Source organism: Mus caroli, chromosome 17 (genome assembly GCF_900094665.2).
Source record: "Mus caroli chromosome 17, CAROLI_EIJ_v1.1, whole genome shotgun sequence".
In the NCBI taxonomy this organism is placed as follows: Eukaryota; Metazoa; Chordata; class Mammalia; order Rodentia; family Muridae; genus Mus; species Mus caroli.
In genome coordinates this window covers 28,185,043-28,202,405 of record NC_034586.1, presented here as the reverse complement: position 1 = coordinate 28,202,405, position 17,363 = coordinate 28,185,043, and the positions used below count along the sequence as shown (strand labels likewise).

General features: G+C 47.7%; 2 protein-coding genes across 4 annotated transcripts in view; both read left to right on the top strand.

Moving 5' to 3' along the window:
• Window positions 1–7,400, top strand: part of Akap8l (A-kinase anchoring protein 8 like) — a 32,860-nt gene extending 25,460 nt beyond the window's left edge. For all 3 annotated transcript variants that reach the window (XM_029470954.1, XM_021186101.2, XM_021186100.2), the window contains 2 exons: window positions 6,833–6,928; window positions 7,039–7,400. In XM_029470954.1, the coding sequence (XP_029326814.1) occupies window positions 6,833–6,928; window positions 7,039–7,332 (390 nt within the window). In that variant the 3' untranslated portion in view covers window positions 7,333–7,400. The remainder of the gene's footprint in view (window positions 1–6,832; window positions 6,929–7,038) is intronic.
• Window positions 7,401–7,594: 194 nt separating this feature from the next.
• Window positions 7,595–17,363, top strand: part of Akap8 (A-kinase anchoring protein 8) — an 18,198-nt gene continuing 8,429 nt past the window's right edge. Inside the window, exons 1-9 of the mRNA XM_021149196.2 lie at window positions 7,595–7,745; window positions 9,962–10,000; window positions 10,939–10,971; window positions 11,466–11,745; window positions 12,139–12,619; window positions 13,034–13,163; window positions 13,316–13,362; window positions 14,860–14,893; window positions 16,697–16,784. Coding sequence (XP_021004855.1) covers window positions 7,727–7,745; window positions 9,962–10,000; window positions 10,939–10,971; window positions 11,466–11,745; window positions 12,139–12,619; window positions 13,034–13,163; window positions 13,316–13,362; window positions 14,860–14,893; window positions 16,697–16,784 — 1,151 coding nt within the window. The 5' untranslated portion in view covers window positions 7,595–7,726. The remainder of the gene's footprint in view (window positions 7,746–9,961; window positions 10,001–10,938; window positions 10,972–11,465; window positions 11,746–12,138; window positions 12,620–13,033; window positions 13,164–13,315; window positions 13,363–14,859; window positions 14,894–16,696; window positions 16,785–17,363) is intronic.

Genomic DNA, 17,363 nt, shown 5'->3' with positions numbered 1-17,363 from the left:
ATGGTTGTGAGCCACCATGTGGTTGCTGGGATTTGAACTCTGGACCTTCGGAAGAGCAGTCGGGTGCTCTTACCCACTGAGCCATCTCACCAGCCCCCTCTTGTTTCTTTTTAATCTTTCCTTTCACCAGTATTTTTCAGAATATGATTATGCCTGGTATGGTAGCATTAACCTAAGGCCTCGGAAGGCACAGGCAGGTAGAGCTCTGTGAGTTTAAGGCCAGCTTGGTCTACTGAGTGAGTTCCAGACCAATCTGGGCCAAGTTGACAGTTGTTTCATTGTCTTTTTAAGTAGATATTTATTACAATCTTCACTCCGGCCCAAAGATTTATTTATTTATTTATTATATGTAAGTACACTGTAGCTGTCTTAAGACACACCAGAAGAGGGCATCAGATCTCATTACGGGTGGTTGTGAGCCACCATGTGGTTGCTGGAATTTGAACTCGGGACCTTTGGAAGAACAGTCAGTGCTCTTAACCTCTTCGGCCCAACAGCTGTTTTCTTAAAGCATTTCTTTGTGTGTGTGTGTTGTTCTGTCTTTTGGCTTCACCTGTCTGATGAGACACCTATTTGCAAGTGAGGTTTCGTTTGCTTTCAAGATTTTTTCTTATCTTGAGCTTTTGGTGCTGTAAGTAATGCATCATTTTTTAGGTATCTGTGTTCATTCTTTGTGGAGTTCATGGGGCTTCTTTGTTGTGTAGAGTAAAGCTTTCATCGGTCTCGGGAAGCTTTTAGCCTTTTCTATTCCTTTTTCTTACTCTGTCATTATATTGAGTAACTTAATGCTGTCTGAGACAATTAATTTTTCTTCACTTTTTTTTTTTTTTTTTTTTTTTTTTTTTTTTTTTTTTGGGTTTTTTTTTTTTTTTTTTGGTTTTTTGAGACTGGGTTTCTCTTGTGTACTCAGAAATCCGCCTGCCTCTGCCTCCTGAGGGCTGGGATTAAAGGCGTGCACCACCACGCCTGGCTTTTTCTTCACTATTTTTTCTCTCTGTTCTTTAGATGGTATAATTGTTGCTTGAGTTAGAACAAAATCCCGCCAGGCGTGGTGGCGCACGCCTTTAATCCCAGCACCCGGGAGGCAGAGGCAGGTGGATTTCTGAGTTCAAGGTCAGCCTGGTCTACAAAGTGAATCCCAGGACAATCAGGTCTATACAGAGAAACCCTATGTCGAAAAACCAAAAGAAAAAAAAAAAAGGAACAAAACCCCAAGCACAAGAGAATCTCAATGGATTAGGCTCAGCCATTTGTCCTAGAAAGCCAATCAAAGAGACAAACAGTGGCGAAAGCAGAAAAGGAGTTTTATTATTAACAGTCTGATTACCCTGCTGTAGACAAACACTGCTTACAGTGGTCTTAGTTTCTAACAGGAAGGATGAACAGAAGCAAGCACTAAGAACTTTATCAGTCCCTATCATCGTCTTGATCTGACCGTGACCAGCCGTTTCCTTAGGGTCTGCCATGGTGGTGCCAAGAAAGCATCTTGTTTAGGGGCTGCTTTGGTTCACTGTCTTAACTCTGATCCAATAACTGTAGAGAAAGAGACTCCAGGTAATTCAGAAAGAAACAGAACAAGAGGGAAAAGCAAAGTGGGAGTTCCTGGGTCAGTGTCTGCTTCTTAAATCCTTGCTGCTGAGCCAGCAACATGGGTTGACTTGGCTCCATTTTTGATATCTGGGACTCACATGGTGGAAGGGAAGAACCCACTTGTGGAATTTGTCCTCTGATCTCCACTAAACAAACAAATGTTAATTCAGATCCCCACAGTCCATGTCCGTGGAGAGATGAAGTAGAACCCTATACTGTGATACTCTTGACCTCCATGCTTGTTCAGTCTGCATCTGCTGTTGAAGCCCCCTGCTGAATGTTTTGTTTCTGTTACACTTCTTTTTTCTGAGATTTAGCTGTACTTTTATAAAGATATTACTACATCTCTGTTGATAGTCTATGTTCTTTAAATGTGGTGGCTTTGTTTGCTTTTTTGTTTGGTTTGGTTTACTTTGGCTTTTGAAGATAGTGTCTCACATGTAGCTTTGGCCACCCTGGAATTTGTTATTATAAACTAAGCTACCCCAAACTCACAGAGAACTGCCTGCCTCTACCTCCAAGCCCAGATTAAATGTGTTTTTAATTGCCACTTTGAAGTATGATGGCACTGCCAGGTGGTACTGATGCCCATTTTGGTGAATGAGTACTCAGATTATCATTCAGTTACATAAGGAAAACACTTGTATCAAATAACTTTAAGAAGAGCTACTTAGGGCAGTGGTGGTGAATGCTTTTTTAGTCCCAGCATTTTGGAGGCAGAGGTAGGTGAGTCTCTGAGTTCTGAGGGCTGCACAGAGAAGAAACTGATGTTCAGTCGCTGTCAAACAGGACTGCTTCCTCTTTACTGTTTTTAACTTTGTTTTGTTATCTTTTTTTTTTTTAAGATTTATTTATTTATTATATGTAAGTACACTGTAGCTGTCTTCAGACACACCAGAAGAGGGAGTCAGATCTCATTACAGATGGCTGTGAGCCACCATGTGGTTGCTGGGATTTGAACTCTGGACTTTCGGAAGAGCCGTCGGGTGCTCTTACCCACTGAGCCATCTCACCAGCCCTGTTTTGTTATCTTTAAGATGGGTCCATTTCCTTTGACTATCTCATAATCTAGATGTCTTAGAAATCACATCATGACTGACCCTTCTGGGCACTGACCCTCACCCTCCACATCAGTAGCAACTTACTACCCTGTCTGCTTACTTGGGTGACTAATGACTAGCCAAATTCTGCTGTTGTTGTTGTTGTAGTAGTTGTTTTTCTCCTTTCTATGGATGTTGTAAGTTAGACTCCAAGCCTTGTACATTCTAGACAAGCATCCATCACTAAGATACACATTCCTAGGATGAGCCAAATTCTTTAGAGATGTATCTTCTAGTGAAGTCTCTTTCATCCCTGTAGTGAGTCTGATGCTGTCCTTTTGAGCAAGGAACCCTTTGGCATATTACTGCGACCCTGAGATACTATAAGGCACCTGGAGTGGTTTTAAGTCGCCTATCTTTTCTTAGCCAAAAAGTCACCTATCTTTTCTTAGGAAAAAAAGAACCTAGCAACATTTTAGCATAAAATATTGGGAAGGAAAGTAACAATCTTTTTTCTTTTTTCTTTTTTTTTTTCTTCGAGACAGGGTTTCTCTGTGTAGCCCTGGCAGTCCTGGAACTCACTCTGTAGACCAAGCTGGCCTCGAACTCAGAAATCCACCTGCCTCTGCCTCCCAAGTGCTGGGATTAATGGCGTGCACCACCACTGCTCGGTTGACAGTCTTTTTCAAGGTTACATTTATTCTTTTGTTTATTTATATGTGCTGGCATGCATGTGTCCCATACATGTCAAAGTCTGAGGACAACTTTCTTGGGAGTTAGGCTTTCTTCCTCCATCATGTGGGTTCCAGAGATAGAACTCAGGTCCCTAGATTTGGCAGGTAGTGAGTACTTTACCCATTGAAGCCATCTTGCCAACTCTGTAGTAACATCCTTGGAGAAGCTGAATAATTATAGCAAAATGATCTCAAAGTTAGTGAACGTAGTAAGGAGGATGGGAGGTAAGATACACAAAAAAGTGGCAGGNCTAACAGTGGCCAAAAATACTGTACAAAGGGCAGTTGTGAGTTCAGGAACTTGATTATCAGATATTTGAAACTTACTGCAAAGCCAATACAATTTAATACAAAAAAAAAAAAGAAAAAAAGAAAAGCTGATGTTGGCCAGTAATAAAACAAGCCTGGTGGTGGTGCACACCTTTAATCCCAGCACTTGAGAGGCATAGGCAGGCAGACTTCTGAGTTTGAGGCCAGCCTGGTCTACAAAGTGAGTTCCAGGACAGACAGGGCTACACAGAGAAACCCTGTCTCGAAAAACGAAGAAAAAAAAGAAAAGGAAAGAGAAAAGAAAAGAAAAGAGAAGAAAAGAAAAGAAATCTTCCTGAGCAGGCCAGGCAATCTAGAAGCCAAGGGGGCTTGGCTTACAGCAATGCTAGGCATTTATTTCCAGTGTGCACATCGGAGTCCTCAGGGTTGCTGACAGCCAGGACAGTGGCACGAGAAGAGCAAACATTCTTTTTATCTCACAGCAAAAATATAACAACTGGTGCTGAGAAGAGGCAGGTAAGAGGAATCTGTTTTGCCTGTCCTGACCTGGAACCTTTGGGACCACCTGATCTTTCTGCCTCTGCTTCTGTAGTAGCTATTACTATATATGTAGGCTAACTGACCAGGTCAGGCTCTCTATTTTCTGCCTGGGTGCTGTATAGTTGGTTGTTTTAATGTTGGCACCGTAGTGTAAGTCACTATTAGATCAAGGTCAAGGAAGCACTGGATAATTAAGCAACGACACCAACCTGAAAGTAGGAACACTGGGTTTTGTTTTTAAGTATTTCTCATGTTTGGTCATTATGACCAAAATCTGGAAACAGCTGTTTATATTCAACTTCTAGACACACAGAGGGGTAAGAAAGGACAGTGTGTTGGCCAGTGAAAATTACTGAGGAACTGTAGTAGTATTCTAATTTTTTATCTTAATCTGCTACTTGAGTATACTCAGCCTATTAATAGAAAAAATATATAAAGGAAACTGTGAGGTCTAGTGAGGTGCTCAGTGGGTAAAGTTACTTGTTGCTAAGCCTGGCAGCCTGTGTTTGAGCTCTGGGACACTCATGCTGGAAAGAGAGAACCAATTCCCTTTCATTCTTTCTTTGGTTTCATAATCATGTCTGTACTCCTATGACTGAAGAAATGACCCAGCATGTTGATTCCAGACAGAATGACTCAGATATGATAGTATAGATCTACAATTCCAGCATTAGGAGATCAAGAGGATCCCAAGTTCAGAGCCAGTTTATAAACCAGGCATAGTCTAATGTTCCTATAATCCTAGCACTTGGAAGGCTGAGGCAGGAAAACTGCCACAAATCTGAGAGACCAGCATGGACTACATAGTGAGATCAGGCCAGCCTTGCCTACAAAATATCTCAAACAAAACATAATTCCAAAACAACCAAGCAAGTCCCAGAACCTCCTACGATACCATAGCAAGACCTTGTCTCAACAAAACAAAACAAAACAAAAGGCCCAGGCTTCCCACTGAATCGAATGAATGTCTTCTACTCTGCCAGAGGCCCTGATCAGAGGAGCTAGTTTATTTCTAGTTCTTAAACTTTGGGATAGGAGCCCAGGTGTGGTGGCACACGCCTTTAACCCCAGCACTTGGGAGGCAGAGGCAGGCGGATTTCTGAGTTCAAGGCCAGCCTGTGAGTTCCAGGACAGCCAGGGCTACACAGAGAAACCCTGTCTTGAAAGAAGAAAAAGAAAAAAAAAAAAAAAAAAAAAACAACAAATAAAAAAAACCTTTGGGATAGGAATTACTGAGGCAAATTTGTATTTCTGGTGTACTCCATCAAATAGCTTTTCAAGTCTATAACCAGTTGCTCCACCAGTAGAGAAGTGTCTCTTTTCAACTTTTTACCATTATTTCTTCATATCCAAATCCGGTGAGTTAAAAGGATGCACAACATTTTAATATAGTTTCATCTATATTCTCACTTTGTTTTGGCAGTCTTATGTAGTCCAAGCTGTCCTGGAATTCACTCTATAGGTCAGAGTGGCCTTGAATTTGCAGCAGTCCTCTCTTCCTCTTGAGTGTTGGGCTTACAGGTGTGTGTTGCTAGGGCAGGTTTTATACCCTCCTTACTGGTTCTAAGCAATTTCCTGTGCGCTAGAGCAACTTGCTCCTAGGTGACTGCATATGTGTCTGTCTGTGTATCTGTGGGAGGGCGGAGTGGTAGCATGTGTATAGAAGTCAAAGGACAACTTGCAGGAGTTGGTTCTCTCCTTTATTGTATGTGACCTTAGAATTGGGTTCAATTTGCCAAGCTGTGCTTTTACCCAGAGTCATCTTGCCAGACTCTTTATTGTTTTTACATTTTACTTTTTTTTGTTGTCACTGGAATTTGGGGTGGGGGGCAGGGGGCAGTGAAGGTTTTTCTGTGTCCTGGAACTTGCTCTGTAGACCAGGCTGGCCTTGAACTCAGGAAGATCTGCCCTCCTACCTCAGCCGCCCAAGTGCTGGGATTAACAATGTGGGCCACCAAGCCCAGCCCTACATTTTACTTTTAATAGGTTTTATTATATCTGGTGTGTGTGTATATATATGAGGATTGAACCTAACTAAGGCTTTAGGAATACTAAGAAAGCACTCTATCATCAAATTATTATATTATCTCCAGCTGGCCCCCTCCACCTTTTTACGTTTTATTTTATCTTTCTGTATGTTTTGCCTGCACATATGCTCACTATTCGCGTGCCTGGTGCCTGTGGTAACCAGAAGAGGGCCTCATATTCTCTGGAACTAGATTAGAGATTGTTGTCAGCCACCTTGTAGGTGGCAGAAAATGAACCTGAGTCTTTGAAATACTAACAAGTCCTTTACGCTGAGCCATCTCTCTAGCTCCCAGCCATCTTTTATTTTCTGAGACATAGTCAAAGGTTGCCGTTAAACTCTGTAGTCCAGGTAGGCCTTCCATTTGAATGCCCTGGAGTTACAACATGACCTGTGCCACTAAGTCCAGTGTTTACTATAGTTTCTGTGCAAGCAAATCAGGTTTCAAACAGCAAATGTGGTGTGGGTGATCAGATCGAATCCTAGTTCCTTGCATGCCTGTCCAGACTGACTGGAATTATGCCCAAGGTGCATTTACAGACACTAGGACTAGTTATTGGTGAATCTGAACCTCAGCTGGGTTTGTCGGATTCCTAGAGCAGCCTCACCAGCCCTGTTTGCCCTGCCCATAGCTTATGATGGAGCAGTCCAAGAAGTCCTCTCTTATGGTGGCCCGCAGTATTCTCAACAACAAGCTCATTAGCAAGAAGCTGGAGCGATATCTGAAGGTGAGGCAAAGGCGAAAGCACTGTCCTAGTCCTGACCTTTGTGTGAGCCTGGTCCCCATACTATCCCAGTGATTCCTTCCTCCCATTAAAGTCTCTATCAATCTCTACAGGGCGAGAATCCTTTCACTGACAACCCGGAGGAGGAGAAGGAACAAGACGAGGTGGAGGCTGGCGCTCTGGATGAAGGGGCACCAAGCGAAGCGACAGAGCTCACAGAGGGCGTGCCAGCACAGCCCCCGGTGCCCCTGGAGCCCGCCCCAGGGACTGCAACACCGCCACCTCCGCCACCACCAGAAGAGGAGGAGAGCCCTGTACCCTTGCTGGGCGGAGCGCTGCAGTGCCAGATCCGCGGGATCCCGGGCCTCGACATGGAAGACGACGAGGAGGGCGGTGGGGGTCCATAACCCTTACCGGACAGGGCTCGCGTGGCCGAGGCTGGAAGTCCAGCCTAATAAAGTGCTTTCCCACCTGAGGTCTTCGTTTGTGCTGTGAATGGTGAGGGCGGGCCCCTAGAAGTGCGCCTGCGCGCGGGTAAACGCGCTAGAACCGCTCACGCGTGCGCGGACCCGGACGCTCTTGCGCACTAGCTTACCCTTGAGGCACAACTCCCGAAATGCTGTAGATTTGCAACCCGGAAGGCTGGGCAGATCGGCGGGGGCGGGCCCATTTGAGCAACCAATGGTAGCGCCCAGAAAGAGAGACGTACGCTCTTCGTCTTCCAGTAGCAGACAGCACGTTGAACGCATGCGTTCTGAGCGAATTTAAGACAAGGATCTGCTGGCGGGTCGCGTCGCAGACATGGAGCAAGGCTACGGAGGTTAGTGTGGGCTCTTCTTCACCACGGGAGACCCTGGCGCATGTGGTACTCGGGCTTAGCCTGCAGCCGGAACGCACTTGCCGCAGCCCGGTTCTGTGTGGAGTTGTTCCGGACGCGCGCGCTTCCCTTATTGGGCCTCTGCGCAATCGTTCCCGAAGCGCCGCGTGTGGATTGGCCGGTAGGACTCGGGGCGGAGGGTGCAGATGAGGCGCGGAGGCCGACGCTGTGGCGGGTTTCTGGATGCGCCCTGGACCGCTTTCACTGTTCAAGCCGAGTGGCTCTCATCGCTGCGGGACCCGGGCGGTCTCAGTCCCGCCTTCTCTTCCGAAGACGCCACAAAATGGCGGCCCCAGGGGCGGGGCTAAAGCGAGCGCTGAGGAAGCGGGGGTCGGGGGGGGCGTGAGGTCCGGCTGGGTCGCAGCGGCCGTGGCGAGGAGAGAGTCTCAGCTCATCCTCAGCGGGTCGTCCTTGAGAGCTCGTGGCCCCCGGGCTCGCTTTTCTGAAGACTTACGGGCCGCGCGCGATCGGCCCAGCTGTGCACTGCGGCTACACCCGGTGCAGCTTTTCGGGAAAACCTGGCTGGGTCTCTGCAGTGTACGCGGCGTGAGGTGCTCGTGGGAGGTGTGCTGCCTGAGGGACGATGGCCTGTAGGGACCAAGGGGTCTGCGGAAGCGGGGACGTTGCCTTTCCTAACCTAGATGTCAGCATCTTTTCGTAATTAGGCGTCGGTTCTGGAACTATCTGCTTTTAATCTCCTGGGAGGCCTTGACTCTGTACGGAGATTTACCCGCAGGTGGAATGGGGTTGGAAGTGGGCACAGGGAGTGGTTAGTGGCTTCTGGCGGCTACGGAAGGGATCTTGAGAGGCAGCAGAGTAACAAGATCCCTAGAATTGGACTTGCCAGAGAGGCCTGAGGTGTGATGAACACGTGTGCTTGGGTATCAGCCTAGTGCTCTTTGCCTTTAGGATCCTAGATCTGTCTTCCATTCTTAGCCTTTCCACCAGATAGATACCTGTCGCAACCCTGCTATACTTCCTTGGTCTAGGGAACTTCATGGTGACTCCCACTTTCTTCTACCAGCCAATAATTTTACAGATGGCAGTTAGGGTATTTGCAGCCTCCCTGGGTTTTTTGTTTTTTAACTAAGAATCTTTTTTTTTAAGCCGGACGTGGTGGCGAATGCCTTTAATCCCAGCACTTGGGAGGCAGAGGCAGGCAGATTTCTGAGTTTGAGGCCAGCCTGGTCTACAGAGTGAGTTCCAGGACAGCCAGGGCTACAGAGAAACCCTGTCTCACAAAAAAAAAAAAAAAAAGAAGAAAAATAATCTTTTTAATTTTTTTTAAAATTTATTTATTTATTATATGTAAGTACACTGTAGCTGTCTTCGACATCCCAGAAGAGGGCATCAGATTTCGTTAGGGATGGTTGTGAGTCACCATGTGGTTGCTGGGATTTGAACTCGGGACCTTCTGAAGAGCAGTCAGCACTCTTAACCACTGAGCCATCTGGTCAGCCCCTCCCTGGTTTCTAAGTAGCAGTTAGGTATGGCGGTACTTACTGAGTGCCTGTCACCACATTGAAGGGACTGTGTTACAGTGGGACGTTTGGGATATTCTGGAAAGGGAACTAACCATTAACACTGTCAAAGTGAAGTCATTCGACAGCCTGGGACTGTGCCACTGTATCAGACTATATGCTAGGCTCCAAGAACACAGATAAAGAGAATGTATTCCCATTCTGTTCAAAGGAGTGTTGTAGGGGATGACTTTGAGGGTCAGGAGGAGGCTTGAAACCTGGGGAGTTGAGTGTTTAGTTACATGGAAGCAAAGCCTGATATTTATGTTGCCCAATTCCTAGCTTATTTCCTGGTTTCGTGGCATATCGGGCAGCACTCTGAGCTTTCCCACTTATGTGGCGGCTTGGCCAGTACAGTGGGCATTGTGACCTAATGCTGTGTCTCGTGTCCTCTAAACTTGGTTCCCTCCCCCCGTTTTTTGCTCTGATGTCAGCTCAGCCAGGTACAGTGTGATGGTTTGCTTGCTTTTGTGGGTGGAGAGAGTTCTTGAAGGCTGGAGGTGCGCTAGATCACATCTACGTTCCCTCATTGTAAGTTGGCACTTCTGAAAAGAGAGATCCCTTTAGACTCTTTGGGGATTATCAGAACTCTCATTTCCTTGAGGTAGGATAGAATCTTGACACATGATCTTTTCACAGGCTACGGGGCATGGAGTGCTGGACCTGCCAACACCCAGGGTAAGTGGTTCCTGCTTAATGGGTTGACTTGTGGGTTTCTCCACTGCGTGCCCCTTTGTAGTAGAGCCCAGCCTCTGCCTTCACCAGGGCTTTTTTCTTTTTAAGGAAAAACAGTACTGCAAGGGAGCAGAGGCTGATTAGTAAAAAGAATGCTCCTTGTGTCACTCTACTACCTGCCACCACAGGCCTCAGTAGCACCCATGCACCCTGTTAGTCTGTGCACACAAACTGTGCGTTCCTGTTATGTTTAGCATATTGTGGAACATTTGTCTTGAGGTGCTTTTCTTGTGACCATTTAGAGAGATAAAACCTGTTTTTAAGTCAAGAGTACAAAAACTAGGCTAGACATGGCCTAGGCTTTTGTTCACCCTTATTTTCTGAGTCTAGAACCTGTCCCATACTCGGCCCCATTCCAAAGGCTTCCCTTATTTTCCTGTCCCTGGCCAAGTCCCTAGCACCATTGGAGACAAGCCACTTTTTTGTGTGCCCCGTGAAGAGGTCTCCCAGACACCTATGCCACATAATATGTTCTTATTCAGTTGCGGATGTGATTTCCTCCCACCCACCACCCACCCCCCACCCACCCACTGATGCCTTAGGTATGATTGGGAATAACTAGGTTGGGTGAGAACTGAGCTTATTTATGCAGGGGATTTTCTAAGGTCCAGTGCAGCCTGTCCTCTCAGTACTGTAGTGTAGACCACCATCTTGGGGATTGATTGCTGTGTACCTTTCTTTTCCAAGCTTTCATGGGAGAAGTCAGGCCTGCCTGGGAGAGAAATGTCAGTGGTGCTTTGTACCCATTCTGTAAAACGTTAGCATGCTAAGGACCGCTGCCACAACCAGTCGCAGCCCACCTTGTGGTGTAGTGAGGTGGCAGCTGTCCTTAGGTAACAACTCTGGCATTGAAGTGCTTATGTGTTTTTGTTTTTCCTAAGGTACATATGGAAGTGGTATGACCAGCTGGCAAGGTAAGACCTTCTGAAAGGGACCTTGAGGTGGGCAAGTGAGTCTTTAAACAGCCATCCAGAGGTGCAGGTCCCCACTCCCCCATCCTGGCTGTGCACACGGCTCTGTCGATAGCACAGAGAATAAGGCTGCTGGGCCCTGAGCCGTATCAGAGCTAGGCTGACCTGAAGGGGAGTTGAACTTGAGAGGGATTGTGGATCTAGTGCAGGAACACTTTTCAAATGTCTTTGTTAGTACCTGGAATTGCTGTTCTGAGGTTCTTAGCCATCTTTGATTAGGAAACAAGTCCTTCTGTCTCTTAAAGAAAATCTGCTACTACAACCTGTGGCCACCTGTCTCTCTGGTTTTGATCACATGTGTATTGTGGTATGATGTTGGTGATGCTTGGTTCCATAAGTTTTTCCTTCTTGGTGGGCAGAGAGTGCTCCCGCAGACAAGAATGTCATGGCTAGCCTCATGTGCTCAGGCCTAACATGGTTCTTCTCTCTCCTGATAGGTTATGAAAACTACAACTACTACAACGCCCAGAACACCAGTGTCCCTGCGGGAACACCCTATAGTTACGGCCCAGCCTCGTGGGAGGCCACCAAGACCAATGATGGTGGCCTGGCAGCTGGGAACCCTGCCATGCATGTGGCCTCTTTTGCCCCAGAGCCATGTACCGACAACTCAGACTCGCTCATTGCCAAGATCAATCAACGTTTGGACATGTTGTCTAAGGAAGGAGGCAGGGGTGGGATCAGCAGCGGTGGGGAGGGCGTGCAGGACCGAGACAGGTGATTATGGCCTTCAACCTTTGCTCGTGGAATCCCTTTCTGGAATCATGGGAGTGGGGACCAGCTCTTTTAGAAAGCCCTCTTTCCTGTTCCTGCTTTAGGCTGGAGTTGGACCCTGTGGGGCGGGCTTCGCTGAAGGTTTCCTAAGCTGCTGGCCAGTGAGCGGAAGATGCTTTGTTCTGGCAAGGGCTTCATGCTCTTTCTCTGTTAGCGGGGTTTGAAGGAGTGTTCTTAGGCCAGTTTGCCTTCTGGGTGTTAGGTAGACACTGACTGGATTGGTTTCTTGTTCTGAATGTAAGGGGACCAACTTAGTGTAAAGCTAGGCTGAGGGCAGATGATTGGGGAGCCTGGATGCTTAGGCTGCTCCTAATGGGTTATATATTTCCTTTGCAGCTCCTTCCGCTTCCAGCCATACGAGTCCTACGACGCCAGGCCCTGTATACCTGAGCATAATCCCTACCGCCCCGGCTACAGTTATGATTATGATTTTGACTTGGGAACTGACCGCAATGGTAGCTTTGGTGGGACATTCAACGACTGTCGGGACCCAGCCCCAGAGCGGGGCTCCCTTGATGGTTTCTTGAGGGGCCGGGGCCAGGGCCGCTTCCAAGACCGAAGCAACTCCAGCACCTTCATACGTAGTGACCCTTTCATGCCACCCTCAGCCTCGGAACCTTTATCCACTACGTGGAATGAGCTGAACTACATGGGTGGCCGTGGTCTCGGTGGACCCTCCACCAGCAGGCCACCTCCTTCCCTCTTCTCCCAGTCCATGGCCCCTGACTACAGCATGATGGGCATGCAGGGGGTGGGCGGTTTTGGTGGTACCATGCCTTACGGATGTGGCCGGTCCCAGACGCGGATACGGGATTGGGTAAGTTCGCCAAGTTCTGTCGGGCCTTATTGCCTTTCCTTCCTAACGACTGTGTTGAGCTAAAGTTGTAAGTCTTTGCATACTGTAAGACGCCCTATCTCCCAGGGTCCGGTTTGCTATCAGTACCTTTACATCACTTGCTTTAGATGTGTCCATCGGCTCATCTGTTCTCTAGCCCTAGCCCTGGGTTGGCCTGTTGTAGATATTTCACAGCAATAGAGTCACACATGTGGCTTTGTGTGTCTGGCTCCCTCAACCATGACATGGGCTTTTGGACTCTTATTATAGTCTCACTTTTTTGAAGGCTTTTTCCTGCCTTTGTTTTCTGTCCTTACAAGTGCTGATCTTTATTTTATTTGGGGGGCATCTTACAGGCCCAGGTTAGCAATACATGACATGTGTTTATGTCTGTAGCCTAGAAGGAGGGGGTTTGAACGCTTTGGACCAGACAACATGGGCAGGAAGCGGAAGCAGTTTCCATTGTATGAAGAACCTGATGCCAAACTGGCCCGTGCTGACAGTGACGGAGATCTGTCTGAAAACGGTATGCTCTGGGAATCACTGAGCCAGCTGGGTGTGATGGGAGGCAGGTGCCTGCTCTGGATTGGTCAGTCAGGTCACTGAGCTTGAGAATATGGAAATGCTCTGGGAACCATCTACTTAGGGGCTAACACTTCTGTTCCCTGTATCTGGCAGATGATGGAGCTGGTGACTTAAGGTCAGGAGATGAAGAATTCAGGGGAGTAAGTTCACCTTCACAGATTCTCTGTCTCTGGGCTTGCTTTTTCTTTTTTTTTTTTTTTTTCTTCCCCCCTCACCAGAGGTGAAAATGGCTGTTTGGCTTGAATCAACCATATACCTTTGGTATGCATCCTGTAACAACCATTTTGTTCTTTTGTTTGCTTGTTTTTAATTCTTTCTTCATACATTACATCCCAAAGGAAGTTTCTCTTTCCTCTCAGTCCTCCCCAGCCTCCTCCTCTTCCTCAGATCTATTCCTCCCATTCTCTTCTGAAAAGAACAGATCTCCCAGGGGTATATATCATCCACTGTTCTTTCTTTTTTATTCTTCTTGGTTTTTCGAGACAGGGTTTCTCTGTGTAGCCTTGGCTGACCTGGAAATCACTCTGTAGACCAGGCTGGCCTTGAACTCAAAAATCCACCTGCCTTGCCTCCCAAGTGCTGGGATTAAAGGCGTGCACCACCACTGCCCAACCTCTTTTCTTAAAGCTCCCAAACCATTTCCCTTGCCCTACAGTGCTGAATTTAACCATCAGCCTTCTAATTGTGGGGCTCTTGTCCTGATACCCAGTCACTGGGGAGTGTCGGGAAAGGCCAGTCTTGGGCCACACCACATTCCTGAGGAATGCACAAGGCACCAGAAAGCTTCCTCTGGGTACTTCTAATGGTCAGGTAGAAAGTCAGGTGAGGGTGGCCTGACAGAATCTTGAATAGTGTTGTCCTTTGGGGCAGCAGGTGGTAGAATCCGCTACCCACCTAGGTACCCACCTACCACCAACCACTTTGAGGCTTTACTAACAATCTTTCTTGCTCCCCATTCAGTTGAAGAAGCTCTTAAGACTGGAAGTCTCTGCAGATCTCTGACTCTGCCTAGATAATCCTAGGATCTGTATTTATACTAATTAGTTAGAATGCTAAACAAATACTTAGAGCCGGGCTTGGTGGCGCACGCCTTTAATCCCAGCACTCGGGAGGCAGAGGCAGGAGGATTTCTGAGTTCGAGGCCAGCCTGGTCTACGAAGTGAGTGCCAGGACAGCCAGGGCTATACAGAGAAACCCTGTCTCGAAAAACCAGAAAAACAAAAACAAAAAAAAAAAAAAAAAAAAACAAATACTTAGAAATTTGGGGGAGCCTGTTTCTGGTTTCTGCTAGAATTAGAATATCCCAGGGTGGAGCAGCTTCCCCTGCCAGTGGATAAGCTCTTTTCTGTGGTACAAAACTATATTGGCTGCCTTTGCCACTGGGCACATTCTGTCACTTTGGAGAGAACCAGCTTGGTCACTGTTTAAAAAAAAAGAGAGAGAGAATTACCTTTATGGTCTTCTAATAGCCATGAGTTAGAGCAGGACACCTGGGTTCTTCTTTATGACTCCAGTTTCTTGGTGCTGCCTCATTTCCCAGCACCATAGCAGGCCACGTCCTAGGTATTAGGCCTGGGCTGGTTAGACTTCTGGAAGCTCCACCTCGCTGCCTAACATTGGGTTTGCCCTTTTTTCAGGAGGATGACTTGTGTGACTCCCGGAAGCAGAGAGGTAGGCGTCACCCAGTATCTTTTGTAGCCTTTCTTTATCTGACCCACACTCGCTGCCCAGCTCCCAGCCAGCTTCTGAGCAAAACAGACATGGCTCATGGCAGAGGCGCTGCAGCTGCACAATGGACCCACACTGGGAACTAGCCTCAAAGCTTGGGTCCAGTGTTTGAGGCAAGATTCGCTTGAAAGGAGTTCCTTTGCCTCGATAGATACAAGCTGTAGGAGGTAGGAGACCCATCTCAGGGTATCTGTGATGCTGCCCAGGTTAGGAAAGGGGGCTTCAGAAATCTGAAGACAAGAGGTCCCTTTTCTATTCCCATCTTCTTTATTCCTACCAGGGGTATTTTTGTTATTGTTGTTTTGTTGGGGGTTTTTTTTCCCCCTCTTTTTTTAAGTTGTGAGCCTCAGTTTATACCCTGGCCTCTGCAAGAAATACTGGCAGCTTCAGTACCTGTGGACAGAGAGCAAATACCTACTATGGTTGATCTTGAGGTCGTGGGAAGATAGCCTATAAGATGTACTCAGGCCTGTATCTAAAGGCAGTTTTATCACTGAACAGGTCTTGTTAGTTCTAGGGCAAGAGACCTAAGATCTGAACAAAGGTTATGCCCCAAGGGTGAGAGTCAGCCTGAGCGGCAAGGCCTTAGGCTCACCCAGCTACCACTTGTCTTTCTCCCTGCTGTGTGGACCTGTCTTAGCTGGTTACTCTCAAGGATCACAGGCTAACCCTTGTCCCTTATAATCAGAAGGCCTTTGGCTCCTTCAGCTCCTCAGGTTAACTAGCCCTCAGATGTCCCCTATCCTACACATTAAAGTTTTGTCCACAGCGCGGGATCACCCCCCAGCATTCAGCAGTTCATGCAGCCGGGTAAATGCTAAAGCAAAGGTGACATGTTTGTTGCGCACAGGTCCTGCTACCCAACCGGGATGACTTTGCTATTAAACAGCAGTCATAGTTTCAGGCAGTGACCTCTTGCCAAAAGTCCCACACGTCCTTTTGAGAGGCTTCTGAGCAGCGCACGCCGGTCGCCATCTTCGTGGGACAGTCTCGGGACTGGCATCAGGGGTAGGGGTTACAGTTCAGATGCTTATCCAACCTTTTTTCAGCATCCAGCCTTGACCCTCAGCCTGGGGCTCTGGTGTGGTCTCATGCTGAGATGCTGGCCACAGGCCTCTCCTGGGAGCTATGCCAGCCCCAAGGAGTAGATGGGAGGACCAGTCGGTCTCTTCCCATTTTTGTTTCTAGGATTGTTTCCCACCTGGCCTTGGGAAAGTCCAAGGATGTCGATTTTGTGAATGGAAGCTAGAGATTGGGCCAGCAAGGACTGTCAGACCTGCTGAGTCCCTAGTTCAGGTGAAGCCAACAGGACAGTCACCACAACCCACCTAGATGTGGGATGGAGGGTGGCACTGCAGCTTGTTATATTTCCCGAGACTTTCTAGCTGCTGCCTCTGTTGTGGGTATTTGCAGCTCTTTGAGTGATGTGGGAGAAGAGCCAACAACAAAGTGATATATTGGACAACAGCCTGGGACAGAACAGAGTAGGTGGCCATGAGTGGGATGGGCCTCTGCCCATCAGGCCATGGGAGGAGTGAGGCAACTCCTCTGGGTTCTCATCAAAGGTCCTGGTACACCAGGAACCTCTAACAGCTCCTCGGTGTCTTGGGGTGTCTTAGCCCCACCACAAATGTAATGGAAGCTGGGCACAGGATGTGGCTGCCAGGCTGCAGCATCCAACTTGGCCCCTGGAGCTGGGCTTTCCTGCAGGCTCCTCAGTGTCTCGAGGGGACTTTTCTGTTACAGGAGAAAAGGAGGACGAGGATGAGGATGTGAAGAAGAGACGGGAGAAACAAAGGAGGAGAGACAGGATGCGGGACCGAGCAGCTGACAGGTAAGGGAGGGGCTAGGTAAAGATCCCCACTGCAGGCCATTGGATCTGGGCACTGTCGGGCTCTCCTAGTCACATGTCCTCCTTCTGTAATGCACGGGAGTTTGGTTTTATAACTCTAGCTGTCAACCTTAGCCAGGTTAGTGGAAGATACAACTTAGAGAAGTGTGTGGAAGATGGATGTAGCTAGTAAACTCTGTTTTTGCTTGGAGAATCCACCTCTGAGACTACCATCTTTCCTCACTTTTGGAATTAGAGCCCAAATGCCAGACCTGAGAGCTCTCTTGACTCCTCAGCAGGCCCAAGGGTAGCTAAAACTGTCTGCTGACTTGACATTTAGCCTCCCAGAAAGTGATCTTCATTCAGGAGAGCTGCTAGGATGTGTCTTGATTCCCTGTCCAAATCTAGACAATCTCTGGGATTCAGCAGAGTGAGAATACATGTGTAGGTGAATCTGCTGGCCAGATTTTGTATCAAACAAGAATGCTAAAATGAGCCGGGCGTGGTGGTGCACGCCTTTAATCCCAGCACTCGGGAGGCAGAGGCAGGCGGATTTCTGAGTTCGAGGCCAGCCTGGTCTAC